At 36.7% G+C, this 13,448-nt stretch overlaps 1 protein-coding gene across 40 annotated transcripts in view; it reads left to right on the top strand.

Moving 5' to 3' along the window:
* The window catches only part of mub (poly(rC)-binding protein mub), an 835,667-nt gene that overhangs the window by 793,572 nt on the left and 28,647 nt on the right, over positions 1–13,448 (top strand). For all 40 annotated transcript variants that reach the window (XM_067124738.1, XM_067124750.1, XM_067124744.1 and 37 more), the window contains 2 exons: positions 8,340–8,456; positions 13,075–13,335. In XM_067124738.1, coding sequence (XP_066980839.1) covers positions 8,340–8,456; positions 13,075–13,335 — 378 coding nt within the window. The remainder of the gene's footprint in view (positions 1–8,339; positions 8,457–13,074; positions 13,336–13,448) is intronic.

Genomic DNA, 13,448 nt, shown 5'->3' on the forward strand with positions numbered 1-13,448 from the left:
TAACCAATATACCCACTACTTGACCTCCCTGCCCGCTGGCTGGTCATGATGACTGCGTGGGTCGTTTTTGTAGATCTCTGGAGGGCATTAAGGAATTCTGTACCCCACGTCAGTTTATTTCAGATGCTTGTATGGGATATTATGTTTTTTTTTTTTTTTTTTTTTTTTTTTGCTTGAGGAGGCGAGGAAAGTTCCTCTGAATGAGGAGTTTGTTTTTACTGTCCTTGTTGTGAGATTTTTTTGTTATTATCTTTGTTTTGAGATGTATATTGAGTTCACTGTATTTGTCTTTGCTTAAATGGAGATGAATATAGTCATTTGTGATTCATTTTTGGTCAAGAAATTGTGCTTAATTCTTAGTCAGCTGTTGAACTAAAACGTTGTTACTTTGAAAGGACTGATTCTCTCTCTCTCTCTCTCTCTCTCTCTCTCTCTCCCACACACACACAATAGGCTACTCCTTTCTCCCTCTTCCTCAGAAATTATCGTACTCTCTCTCTCTCTCTCTCTCTCTCTCTCTCTCTCTCTCTCTCTCTCTCTCTCTCTCTCTCTCTCTCTCTCTCTCTCTCTCTTTCTGTACGTCCCGGGGAAAGAGAAGGTTGATCAATCTGATTCCATTATCTCCTTCTTTTGACCGGGATAAGGGTTTTCGGAGGATCAAAGGATTATTCCCCCTTTTCTTATTTTGCATTCTATGCACTCTCATCTGACCAATATGTCGTACCCCTCGAAAGTTGGTTGGCGGTGGTTGTTTTCACATTTTCCAAAGGGATTTCGCTGTTCGGGAGTGACTCGCGTTCCTTTTCTTTGTTTTTGAATGCGTCGTCATGCGTGTATGTACGTTACGCAGATATGTGTATGTATATGTGTGTCTGTATATGACTTTTTATCACATCACCGTGATTCATATACAGGCATTAAGCTACAAACGTCCTTTAATATCCAATTCACTCTACCTCGGAAATAATATATTTTCATATATGTTACCGAAGGGGAATTTTTTTTTAGTTGATCATAAGTTCGTCGTCCCGTGGGCTTGAACCAACGACAGTATATATGTATGTATGTATATATAATATATTATATAAATACGCCTATTCGATCAAGGACGAAAAACATTTTATTTTTACCCCTTTTTTCATTTCTCCCTTTCTCACAGAATCCACATCTCTCACACTGTCATAAATTTCAGCCCATGGAATTCCTTTTCCACCCTACCCCCATTCCCACCCATTCCCAGATCGTGCATCCCCTCCCCTCCCCTCCCCCTCCCCCCAACTTCACTCTCCGATAAGGAACAGCGGCGTGGTAGTGGTGTGGTGGTTTCTGCCGGGGCCTCTTTTTTTTTGGGGGGGGGGGGTTTGGTGAGCGGGGGAATTGGGAAAGGGGGTGAGGAGGTAAAGGGCCACCACACTGGATCGGCCCTCGGCCCCTGGGAAGTTGTTGGCCATTACTATGCGCTACTGGAGGCTGGCCACCATTCTCTAAGATCTCCCACGAATCCCCTCTAATGCGGGGTTAACATTTAGATTGGCCCATAAATGCTCTTGATGCCACCAGAACTTTGGGACTTGTCGACTTACGAGGGGAAAAGAAAGAGAGAGAAAGCCAGAAAAAGAAACAAAGTGAGAAAGAAATGGAGAAAAAGAGAGAGAAAGAAAGTAAGGATTCCTTCGGAGGAGAGAAAGTGAGAGTAAAAGAGAAGAAAGTAAGAAAGTAATTGCTCCTTCGGAGGAGAGAACGAAAGTGAGAGAAAAAGAGGAATAAAGAAAGTAAGGGCTCCTTCGGAGGAGGGAAAGTGAGAGTAAAAGAGAAGAAAGTAATTGCTCCTTCGGAGGAGAGAACGAAAGTGAGAGAAAAAGAGGAATAAAGAAAGTAAGGATTCCTTCGGAGGAGAGAAAGTGAGAGTAAAAGAGAAAAACTAAGGAAGTAAATGCCCCTTCCGACGAGAGAAAGAAAGTGAGAGAAAAAGAGGAAGAAAGAAAGTAAGGACTCCTTCGGAGGAGAGAAAGTAAGAATAAAAGAGAAAAAATAAGAGAACAAGGGCACCCTCGGAGGAGGGAAAGAAAGTGAGATAAAAAAGAGGAAGAAAGAAAGTAAGGACTCCTTCGGAGGAGAGAAAGCAAGAAAGAAAGTAAGGGCTCCTTCGGAGGAAAAACCACCCCATCCGGACTACTACCGGAGTCAGCGGCTGACACGCCACCTCCTCTATCCCACCCACCCCCCTCCCTGGTCTCCCCTCTCTCTGGATAAGAGCTCTCGGGGCTTGGCACTGGGCAGTTTGCGGTTTTCGAGGATGGGAAATGAATGGGTAAGGAATGGGTTAGGTAGCAGTAGGGGGGAAGCCTCTGGGGGTCCTTAAATTTCCTTCAGTTGCAGGATAATGGAGCAGCATCCTTCTTGAGGCTTGATACCACTCAGGATTTTTTTTCATTTATTATTATTATTATTATTATTATTCATAGTAGCATGAGTCTTGAAATGGAGAAACAAATCCACAGTTATTTATGGGTTCGTATATTGAAAAGGGGAATCGAACAGATTCCCGAAAGCTCTCTGTAAAGATTTACATGTAAATATACGTACCCGTAAGTAACTGTGGATTTGCTTCTACATTATTATTATTATTATTATTATTATTATTATTATTATTATTATTATTATTATTATTTTCATGATACTACTCACAGTACTTCTGATATCCTAGGCTTGAGAAGAAATGATTATGTGAAGAGTGGCAAAAAAGCTAATATAGGTTAGAGAATGGAGATGGTAGGTCTGTGGGAAGAGTGTATAAATCAGACCTAGTAAGTGTTGGATAGATTGTGTGTAGTGGGTGTGCCGCCCTGCTGCTAAGCCTTCTGTGTAGGTGTATGTAGTATAATAATGGTGTGTAAGTTTTTCTGTAATTTGGTTCATCTAGGGATACAGTAGTTGAATTTTGAATGTTGAATAAATAATATAGTATTTGATAACCACTGTGTCTGCAGAGAAGAATTGGGAGCTTTCAGATCCTGTTAGATACACGTAAGACATTCCTGACAATAGTAAAGAATCCAGACGTGTTCAGATAATTGACTTTAGTGCTGGTTTGGTCATGGTTGACCTTGAATTGCATAACTTAATTGTTGATGTCACGTTTTTCCGCAGATAGTTGTGCTTAAAGGTTTTTTAAAATTGTATATAGATAGATAGATAGATAAATAGATAGATGTGTGTGTGTTACAAGTGAACAGTTCAATTTTTGGCGGGTACAAAACATATCAGTCACATTCCTATAAAACCTATTTTAACCCTGTTGACGCCGCCAGTGAATTATTTGATAGTTATCGACTGCAGTGGGTCGTCGCAATTCTGGAGAGGAGCGTAACGCTAGAAACCTCGTCCTATAAATCTTCTGAGGTCCCGAATAGTAACTCGATTTTTTGCTACTCTATAAGGTGGCAAAAGATAAATAGGTTATATATAAATTAGCTCTGTAAGGTAGCAAAAGATTGATAGGTTGTATATAGATAGAAAACGAGTCACCTTATTTATGTGTGTGAACTTAAAGGAATTATATTTTAGGTCTTGTCGTTTTGGACTTAGATATGGGACGTAGAAATTGTAACCTTCATTAAATCTGGGCGTCATCTTGGACCTAGGTAAAGGACGTAGAAATATGTTATGGCTTTTATCTTAACGACTATTGATGCATTCAGAGTCATGAGTCAGAACATGACCTATTGAGTGTTTGTGGATGTTTTGTTGTTACTGCTCTTCTTTAGTGATGTATATATATATATATATATATATATATATATATATATATATATATATATATATATATTATAATATATATATATATATATATATATATTTGAATAACCTTGTCACTGTCACTACGAATCATGAACCCAAACGAAGGAACCGTATTCCCACTCGGTACAAAGAACGATGTTGATATCAGTATATCAGTCCATACATATCTCTAAGCTGCGTAGAAACAAGTATATCTAAAGAGATTTAGGATATCGGACAGTTAAGAGGTCAGTGATCAGTTATCTAACAATTTTAACAATGCGGTCCCAAAAAGATCGATAGATTACCCCTTGGAGATGATGAGGCATAGTTGTGAGAATTGTTTCCATAGCTGTTGTGTTGCTTTAAGGATATCATTCAATACTTCTTCTTCTTCTTCTTCTTCTTCTTCTTCTTCTTCTTCTTCTTCTTCTTCTTCTTCTTCTTCTTCTTTATGAAGCCTTCGACCTTGCATACTAGTTTGAACCTCAGAAGCTCAAGCGAAGGTGCTGTGTACTTCTACCCTAAAAAATTCTTCTTTTATTGAAATAATTTACATTTTTATCTATTGATTTATTAATTTGTTAATTTTCCTTTTTTTTAATAACTGATCTCTTCTTTTTGTATTTTCTGTTACTTTCTGTTGCCTCTTTCAAATGAACACCATATTCTTTTGAATGTTGAATTTCAAGTTAGTGGCTCCTGTGGTTGGTTTGTTACATTTGAATAGGGTTCATCCTCTGAATAATAATAATAATAATAATAATACAGCAAGAGGCCGCACAAGTGAAATATCTATTTTATGTGCCTGACAATAGATGGTACTCGCAGGCAGCATATATCAATTTAAAAGCAGTCGACGAATTCTTGCACCAAAACGTTTTGACTGTTGATTCAAAGAACCCCCACAACCAACCCCACCCCTTCCCTCTTCTATTCCATCTATGTGATCCCATTACGCGTCGAGCAAAAAATGGAACGCATCAGGCGCGCGCGTGCGCGTATATATTTATACATATATTCGCGAACATTTGGCTCTCCTCCGCTCCGTTGCTTCATAGTTTCATCATCTTGTGTGTTTGTCGAGGGTAATGGGAAATTGCTGAGCTCTTTCTGATCTACAGTCAACGCAAAATGGATATTAAAAGTGACCCCCGGGGCGAGGCTGTTGAATGTGTCTGTGGGTATGAGCGCTTGGCAGGGGGCCGCTGGGGGAGGGGAGGGGAGAAAGGGAGGGGGGAGCTTATATGTGGTATGTTGGAGAATAAGCGCTGGAAAGGAAGACGGACGAGTTATTTTGCTGCAATAGGAAATGTCCGGTGTAGAGGGAAAATGAACTGATGCATTTTCTGAATGCATTTATAATGTAGAACTTTCTTCATACAATAGAATTAAATGCGAGTTAAAACCTAGAATCGAATTTATATGTTTTTACGCAACACAGTCTTTATGTTTTTACGCAACACAATCTTTATAGAATGGTATTCGGTATTCTGATTTCTCCTACTAGATTATCTTGCGATGTGAAAGAATTTTATCAATCTTTTCCTAGTTCAGTTGTTCATTTCCCTTTTATTGTGATATGTTCAAGAACCAAAAGGAAAAATAAATGTATGCTTTAAATTTTTCAGAAGTATTTTCACAATGTATATATTCACTGTAGGCATTATTTGAGGTATTTGCAGCGTCCCTTGCCCCCAGTTGCAACCCCTTTCATTCCTTTTACTGTACCTCCATTCCTATTCTTTTTTTTCTTCCATCTTACTTTCCACCCTCTCCTAACAATTATTTCAACACTATTTTCGGCGCTGCTTGGCTATTGGCCTAAGTTTAATATTCCAATTCCAATTCCGCCTTAGGTGTATAGGCCGCTTATGTATAAACATGTATGCGTATGAATACTTGCACTATATGTATGTGTGTTGTGGATTCATACATATAGAAATATCGTACTCATATGCAGGAAGTATCAGACATGTCCACGTTCCTCGTAAAATCTTAAAAATTGATTTTGGGATGACGCTTAATCCCTTAACGGAACACTTGTACGGTATTTGAAACTACAAGCAAGACAGGGGTTTCTAATGTCGGGACTAAACACAGCTGGAAAATTCCGGGTGCTTGGGAATTATGTAACTTAATTCTCAACGTTGCATCTCGCAGGAGTTAACAAATTCTGTTGAGCCATTTATAAAAAGAAGTTTAAAAATCACCTACAGTGATTGATTGATTGATTGACAGGGAACTAGTGAATATTGAAAAGTGGATGTGATTACATTTTTTGTGTAAAGAAATGACAAGAATATTTTATAAGAAATAAGGCTGTTATTAAATATGAATTGGGGTAGTAGAGGGAATATTGTGACTAAATCATGGTCGTTACTTAAGGAAAATAGGTCATAATTAATTTCAGTTAATGTTCGCGTACGTAAACTGCCATAGTAATATACAGTGTATATATATATATATATATATATATATATATATATATATATATATATATATATATATATATATATATATATATATATATTGATAAGTAATATTGTGAACTGCACAATTTAAAATGGAGAAACCTGAAAAGTGCCCAGACTCTTTCGTCATTTTGTGGTTCGTTCTGTGTATTCCGTTGGTGTAGCTGTACAGAATATTTATTTGCATATTGTTGTTGCTTTTAATGTATACTGATGGTCAATGACGATTTGTATTTGGAAACCACATAAAACATTTTTGTTATTTTTCCACGTGTAAAATGTTTTATGCTATTTGTACTTGAGGTATTGTTGAGCAACATTTTGTTGCCACACACACATACACTATATATATATAATATATATATATATATATATATATATATATATATATATATATATATATATATATATATATATATGTGTGTATGTGTGTGTATATATATATATATATATATATATATATATATATATATATATATATATATATATATATATGTATATGTATATATATATATATATATATATATATATATATATATATATATATATATACATATATATATATATGCATGCATTTTTATCGCATCACCGTGACTTTTTTTATTTACAAACATTAAACTGAAAATGTCATTTAATATTCAATGCGCTCTACCTATGTATGTGTGTTTGTGTGTTTGAAAGAGAGAGAGAGAGAGAGAGAGAGAGAGAGAGAGAGAGAGAGAGAGAGAGAGAGAGAGAAAATCAACAGGCTTGTACCGCTAAATAATATTTACAGTCATAAGCAACGAAATGTGTAAAAATAACGTAATTAATGACACACGGAACTTTGAAAGTGTAATGTTTATATCAAACTCAAAACCATTACCATCAATAACACTCCAAAGAAAACCATTTTTATAAGCTTTTATTGCTGGTCACCCATCTATGAACTGACCAGACCCAACTTCAGGTAGCTTTGCTTGTCGAGCGACTGACCAGCTCCTACATAGCGAACAAGCCACCGCATGTAAAAATACTGACTTAGCTTGTACTGCTTCGTAATACGATAATCAGCAAGCAGAATGGTTATTTATGTATGTATATATATATATATATATATATATATATATATATATATATATATATATATATATATATATATATATATATATATATATATATAGTGTGTGTATGTTTGTGTTTGTAGTTTTCTTGAAGAATTTTTATTATACTGCAGACATCGGCTATAAGTTTAAGAATTACCTTGTAGCATCAAATTGATGCAAATTATGTTGAGTTAGATGTGATTAAGAATGAGATATTATTAATTATAAAAGTCACTAAGTAAAATAACTTTGTCAATTATGATTTTTATAAAGTTCTATTATAATGTAGATAGTGTACCTGTTGAATATATTAAATATATCTGCTTTTGGAAAAAAATCCGCAGTAGTATGTATGTATGTATATAGCAATATACATACATACTATCGCGGGATTTAGTTTTTCATGTAAGATTACGAGAAAGTGATGATATCAAATAAACATCTGTTGTTTTTCTCATAAGTCATATCAATACGATTTTACTCCATATTCATAAATTGAAATGTTTAACAGTTCACTACTTAAAATATGAAATAATAGTGAGTTTCTCTTTTATAATTATGGTTTCATTGTTAGCGATTAACAGTAATTTCGTTTACTACCTGATACTTCAGCTTTCCACATTACCAGCATTGTTCTCTAAACAAGAATATGTGTAATCGCTGGCATTCAAGTTTTATTTTGACTCAAACATAATTTTGATTTATCAAAGTATAGCTTTTCATTTGGCCGCCACTATTCCTTGTTAGGCTGTAAAATTATCTAATTACCTTTATGTGAGGATACATTGATTTCTATTAAACAACAAAATCACTGATACTCGAGGTTTATTTTGACTCATACATATCTTTTGATTGACGCAAGTGCCGCCTTTTCTGGCATCACATTTTAGTCCAGGTCAGGCTACAAAACGATCTAATTACTGTAACTACCTTTATTTAAGGATACATTGGCATTTAAGGATACACTGACTGATAACTGTATCGCTTTTTCCTTTCGCAGAGCGGCGCTAAGATCAACATCAGCGATGGATCTTGCCCAGAGAGAATCGTCACAGTCACAGGCAGCACTGACTCCATCTTCACAGCCTTCAAGCTCATCTGTGCCAAATTCGAAGAGGTGGGTCCCAAGACTGTGCTTATATATGTTTAAATATATATATTTCCACATTTATTTAATCTATTTTTTCGTCCGTCAACTCCTTGTCTGTGTATGAGTATGCGTCTTTGTTGGGGAGTTTAGTGATTTGCATTTTTACAAGTCGTCTAGTTAGTTCGTCTTAGTTTTTCTGCATTGACAGGAAATCAAGTTGAAATCTTTGTTTTCATTTGCTAAATTCAGATTAACCAATTCTGTATGGCTTATTTTGTTCACGCAATCATGTTAATATGACAATAAAGTGTCTCCTTGTTAGTAGTTTTATAAAATTATCGGCAAACTCGAGAACTCGGTGGGTAAAACTCTACGCTTATATTGCGACTAATTTCACTTTCTCAATTCTGTAGGATTATCCAGTTTATTTCAATCGAAGCCTCAGATCCCGATTTGGTTCTTATAATTTTCCCTTAAATTCTCGGTTCTTAATTATTATTTTTTTTTACTATTCATAACCAAGGTTCCCTTCTAATTTTTATAAACGGAACCTCGATTCCCTTGAGTATTTCTGACTCGAGATCTCGGCTTTTATTTATTTTTTTTTTATTCGTTTTTTTTTTTTTTCTTCTTACTCGAATTCCCTCATTTTTCCTCTCCCCATTCCATACTCATCTTATCTCCCCGAAGCTTCTTTCTTTAATTTAATTTTTTTTCCTTTTTTTTTAGTCTAGTGTGAGCAAAGAAAACAGCCTAGCTCAGTCGGCAACTTATTATTAATTGATGGAGTGCAAACACAGTGTTCCGACGATGCTGAAGGCCCTTGCCGCTTCCAGTACGCTCTCTCTCTCTCTCTCTCTCTCTCTCTCTCTCTCTCTCTCTCTCTCTCTCTCTCTCTCTCTCTCTGTTTCACTTACGAATTGGTTATAAAACTTAGTCTTTCAAGTATTTTTCATTCTCTCTCTCTCTCGGTTTCACTTACGAATTGCTGTTATAAAACTGTCTTTCAAGTATTTTTCATTCTCTCTCTCTCTCTCTCTCTCTCTCTCTCTCTCTCTCTCTCTCTCTCTCTCTCTCTCTTCACGTACGAATCGCTGCTCTAGAAAACGTAGTCGTTCAAGTATTTTTTAATGGATTTCTTCATTCAGACACTACTCTTAGTTTCGTGTCATTCAGGCGACTGTGGCTAAATTAATATAATGCTAGATCATTAGTATAAAAGGGGGTAATTAACATATTTAACATAAATCGAAATAAAAACAAGATTGTTCTGTTAGATTGACAGAGACGTATTTATCTGTTTAAACTATTAAAACTGGTTTAAGTGCTGTCTTAACAGAAAATTTCTTTCCTTGTATAGTACCATTTAAACAGAATTTATTTTATTCAGACGTAACCTAAATAATATTTCGTATACTAAATACAAGTATACTTTTTGTTCAAAAGAAAACTTCTTGTAGAAGGCAAAGAGAAATATATCTCTATGTTTGTTTTCCAGTGAGGTTAAGCCTGGCGTCGACTGGAAGGTCTCGCCATTATTTATGAATGCTACCTAAACACAAGTGTGCTAGTGCTAGCTCTCTCTCTCTCTCTCTCTCTCTCTCTCTCTCTCTCTCTCTCTCTCTCCAGAGCCTACAACCCAAAACCTTAAGCCGCGTTCTCATCCATTTGCGTTTGAACTGTGAGGGGGTAGGGGGGAGTTTCTATTGGAGTTGGATGATGGGTGGGGAAGGGGAGGGAAAAGGAAGGGGGTGATGGATAACAGGGGTAGGGGGTGGTAGAAAGGATTTCGCGTCTAGTCTCTAAAGAGCTTCAAGCAGAATATTGTGTGCCGACTTTTGTGGTTCTTGACGGAGAAGAAAAAAAAAAAAAAGAGAGAGAAGCCAAAAGTTGATGATGTTTCTTTTGCCCCTCCTCCTCCTCCCCCACCCATGAATTTTAAATCCCAGGAAACAAACAAGGAGCTTGTGTGTGTGTGTGTGTGTGTGTATGTGTGTGTGTAATTTCGAGGTACTCGTCTGTAGCTCGCCTTCTGCCATGTTTACCTTCGCTCTCGCTCGATGAATGAGTCCTGCCAGCTTTATTGTGCGTCCCGGGTTTATCTTATTGCAGAGGGCTGGCCGACCTACCTCTCTCTCTCTCTCTCTCTCTCTCTCTCTCTCTCTCTCTCTCTCTCTCTCTCTCTCTCTCCGCATCCCGTCCTTCTTTTCTGCCTACACCACGTCTGTCTGTCTGTTGAGAGAGAGAGAGAGAGAGAGAGAGAGAGAGAGAGAGAGAGAGAGAGAGAGAGAGAGAGAGAGAGAGTGCTCCTTTTATTTCCAGCATCTCTTATCTCCCTCCACACGCCTCCTTATTAATTTGGCTCTTACTCTTTTGTTGGTTCACGTTGCAATGTTCAGTTTAGCTGGTTCTTATCGGTCAAGGGTTACATTCTTCAGTAACAGTTACATGACTTCAGGCTCTTGAAAGCTTATCAGATATTCGTGTTTATTGCCCCACTATGAATTCCTTCAATGACATGTATCATGATTGGGTCTACATTGTATGGAATTTATAAGCAAAATTTAAATATTTTTAAAGGTTGGTTAACTTTTCAGTACACACAATTCCCTCTAGATTGACAGTATTAATAAATATGTATATACGTGTCATTGTCACGTATCAACACTTAAACACACATACATATACTCTATAAATGTGTAAGTGTTATTATCACGTACCAACACTTGAAACACACGTATGTACAGCATATACAGAACCTTACAAGCATACGTACATACGCATTCTGTAGGCTACACTTCCCAGGTTCTGGCTTTCTGTAAGTTAGGAAACACGTCGTGTCGGATGAATAAAACCTCAAGCGGCGATGTTCGGCTTCGCTGCAGACTCTCTTACTTAAAGGTCAGGTTGGATGTTGGGCCTAAAGGTAGAGAGGAGTCTGTAAGAGCAGTCGTTCTTCGGACGTGCTATTCCAACTCTATACAGTATCTTCCTTTCGTTGGTCTGTTTTGGATAGGGACGATAGTTGACATCTTTTAGGTTTGGGGATAATAATTTACTACACAAAGCAATTTTAATGGTTTAGCGTGGTTTTGCTCCAAAAAATGTGGTTTAGAAAAGTTCAGCTAAAGATGAAGGTAAGGAGAAAGAATATGTACGTACGTACGTACGAGAAGTTAAGAAAGAAGTCAGAGAAAGAGTTACAGAAGAATGGCACTTAAAGGCAATTAAGTGATATCCATTCTGAACCTTTATGAACCTAGCATCTACAACATCGCCAGAAGGACATTCAAACTCACCCAGTAAATTGAATGAAAGATCTAGGTATTCAACATTGACATCATGGCACCTCAACAAAATAAGGATAATTAATAACACTGTAAATCAAGTAGCACACAGTAACTCAAGAGGCACAGGGCACTCTAAAGTGATACCACTTCAGGGCAGAAATAAAGATTTTGTTCTATATCTCAACTGGTAATCATCTCACAGTGGTATAAATCATAAGTATAACCTTGCTGTGAAAAGTAAACTGCCAGTGGGAGCAGTTTTGTATAGGAGAAACAAATTGAATATTAACAGACAGTGGAGCAGTTTTGTATAGGAGAAACAAATAGAATATTAACAGACAGTGGAGCAGTTTTGTATAGGAGAAACAAATAGAATATTAACAGACTTCCAGTGCATATTTTCGTGTCCATAAGTTACATCTACCAATGGCTGTGCTTGGGACAGAAAAGGCCGAAGCAGAGTGAAAAGATATGCTCGGGCAAGATTTTAAACAATGCGCATTTTATAGGTAAAGTTTTGTAATTTCCCATACCAGTGCTTTTGATTGTGTTATAAGAAGAGGTCGCCAAGTGGTTTTTTTCCACTTAGATCCAGAACCCTAGTTTAGAGGTGGTGAAGCGTCTAGGACGACAAACATGTTGATAGGCCATTTTCTTTTCTGTTCTTTATTTGTAAATGAGTTTTTATTTCCATAATATTTATTCATGTTAGAGAGGGTTTTAACTGGGTGATCTGGTTAAGAAACTAATGAAGGATTGTATGGTTATCATTACTTCGTAGGGAGATATTGGCAACAGTGTCTTTTATGGTGAACTGTAAGCATTAGCAAAGATACTATCCATCATCCATTGAGGTTACGCTGAAATATTGTGAATGTTGGTAGGCCATTTTCTGTTCTGTATTTGTAAATATTTATATTAGAGGGGTTTTAACTGGGTGATCTGGTTAAGAAATTATATGTTTAGTTATAATTGTTCATGAAGGATTGTATGGTTATCATTACTTCGTAGGGGGTTACGGCAAGTGTGTCTTTCATGGTGAACTGTAAGCATTAGCAAGATACTATCCATATATTATATCCCCAAGTGCATTGCTTTCTTCCTTTTGCTCTTTGTTCATTCTAAAATGGCCTTCCCACCTATCTGTCCAATATTTTTAATGCTGTCTTACTCCAATTTTCATCCTTTATAGAACAAATGCTGTGATTATGACCCAAGCACTCTATGGTCATAGTTACCACTCCCTTGAGAAACTGAATCCATATGCTGAATTAGGATTACAGTTGTTATTTGTAAGTTTGCTATGTAACTGGATAATTTAGTTATGTTATATTAACAATGTCCTTTTCTTTCAGTTCTTGGGGCAAATGTATCAGAACAATGGCAGTGGACAACGTCCACCCATTACCTTACGGTTGATTGTCCCCGCATCCCAGTGTGGTTCACTCATTGGCAAGGCTGGCTCAAAAATAAAAGAAATCCGTGAAGTGACAGGAGCATCCATTCAAGTTGCATCAGAAATGCTTCCCAATTCAACAGAACGCGCAGTCACTGTCTCTGGCACATCAGATGCTATTACTCAGTGCATTTACAATATTTGCTGTGTAATGCTTGAGGTTAGTTTATTTGTTTCCCTATTTTTGTGAAGAATTTATTGTTGTCAAAATAATTAGCAGATGACCACAAACCAGTAAGACATTTTCTGTTGTTTGAATTTTTATGTTTCTTT

Source organism: Macrobrachium rosenbergii, chromosome 22 (assembly GCF_040412425.1).
Source record: "Macrobrachium rosenbergii isolate ZJJX-2024 chromosome 22, ASM4041242v1, whole genome shotgun sequence".
Classification (NCBI taxonomy): domain Eukaryota; kingdom Metazoa; phylum Arthropoda; class Malacostraca; order Decapoda; family Palaemonidae; genus Macrobrachium; species Macrobrachium rosenbergii.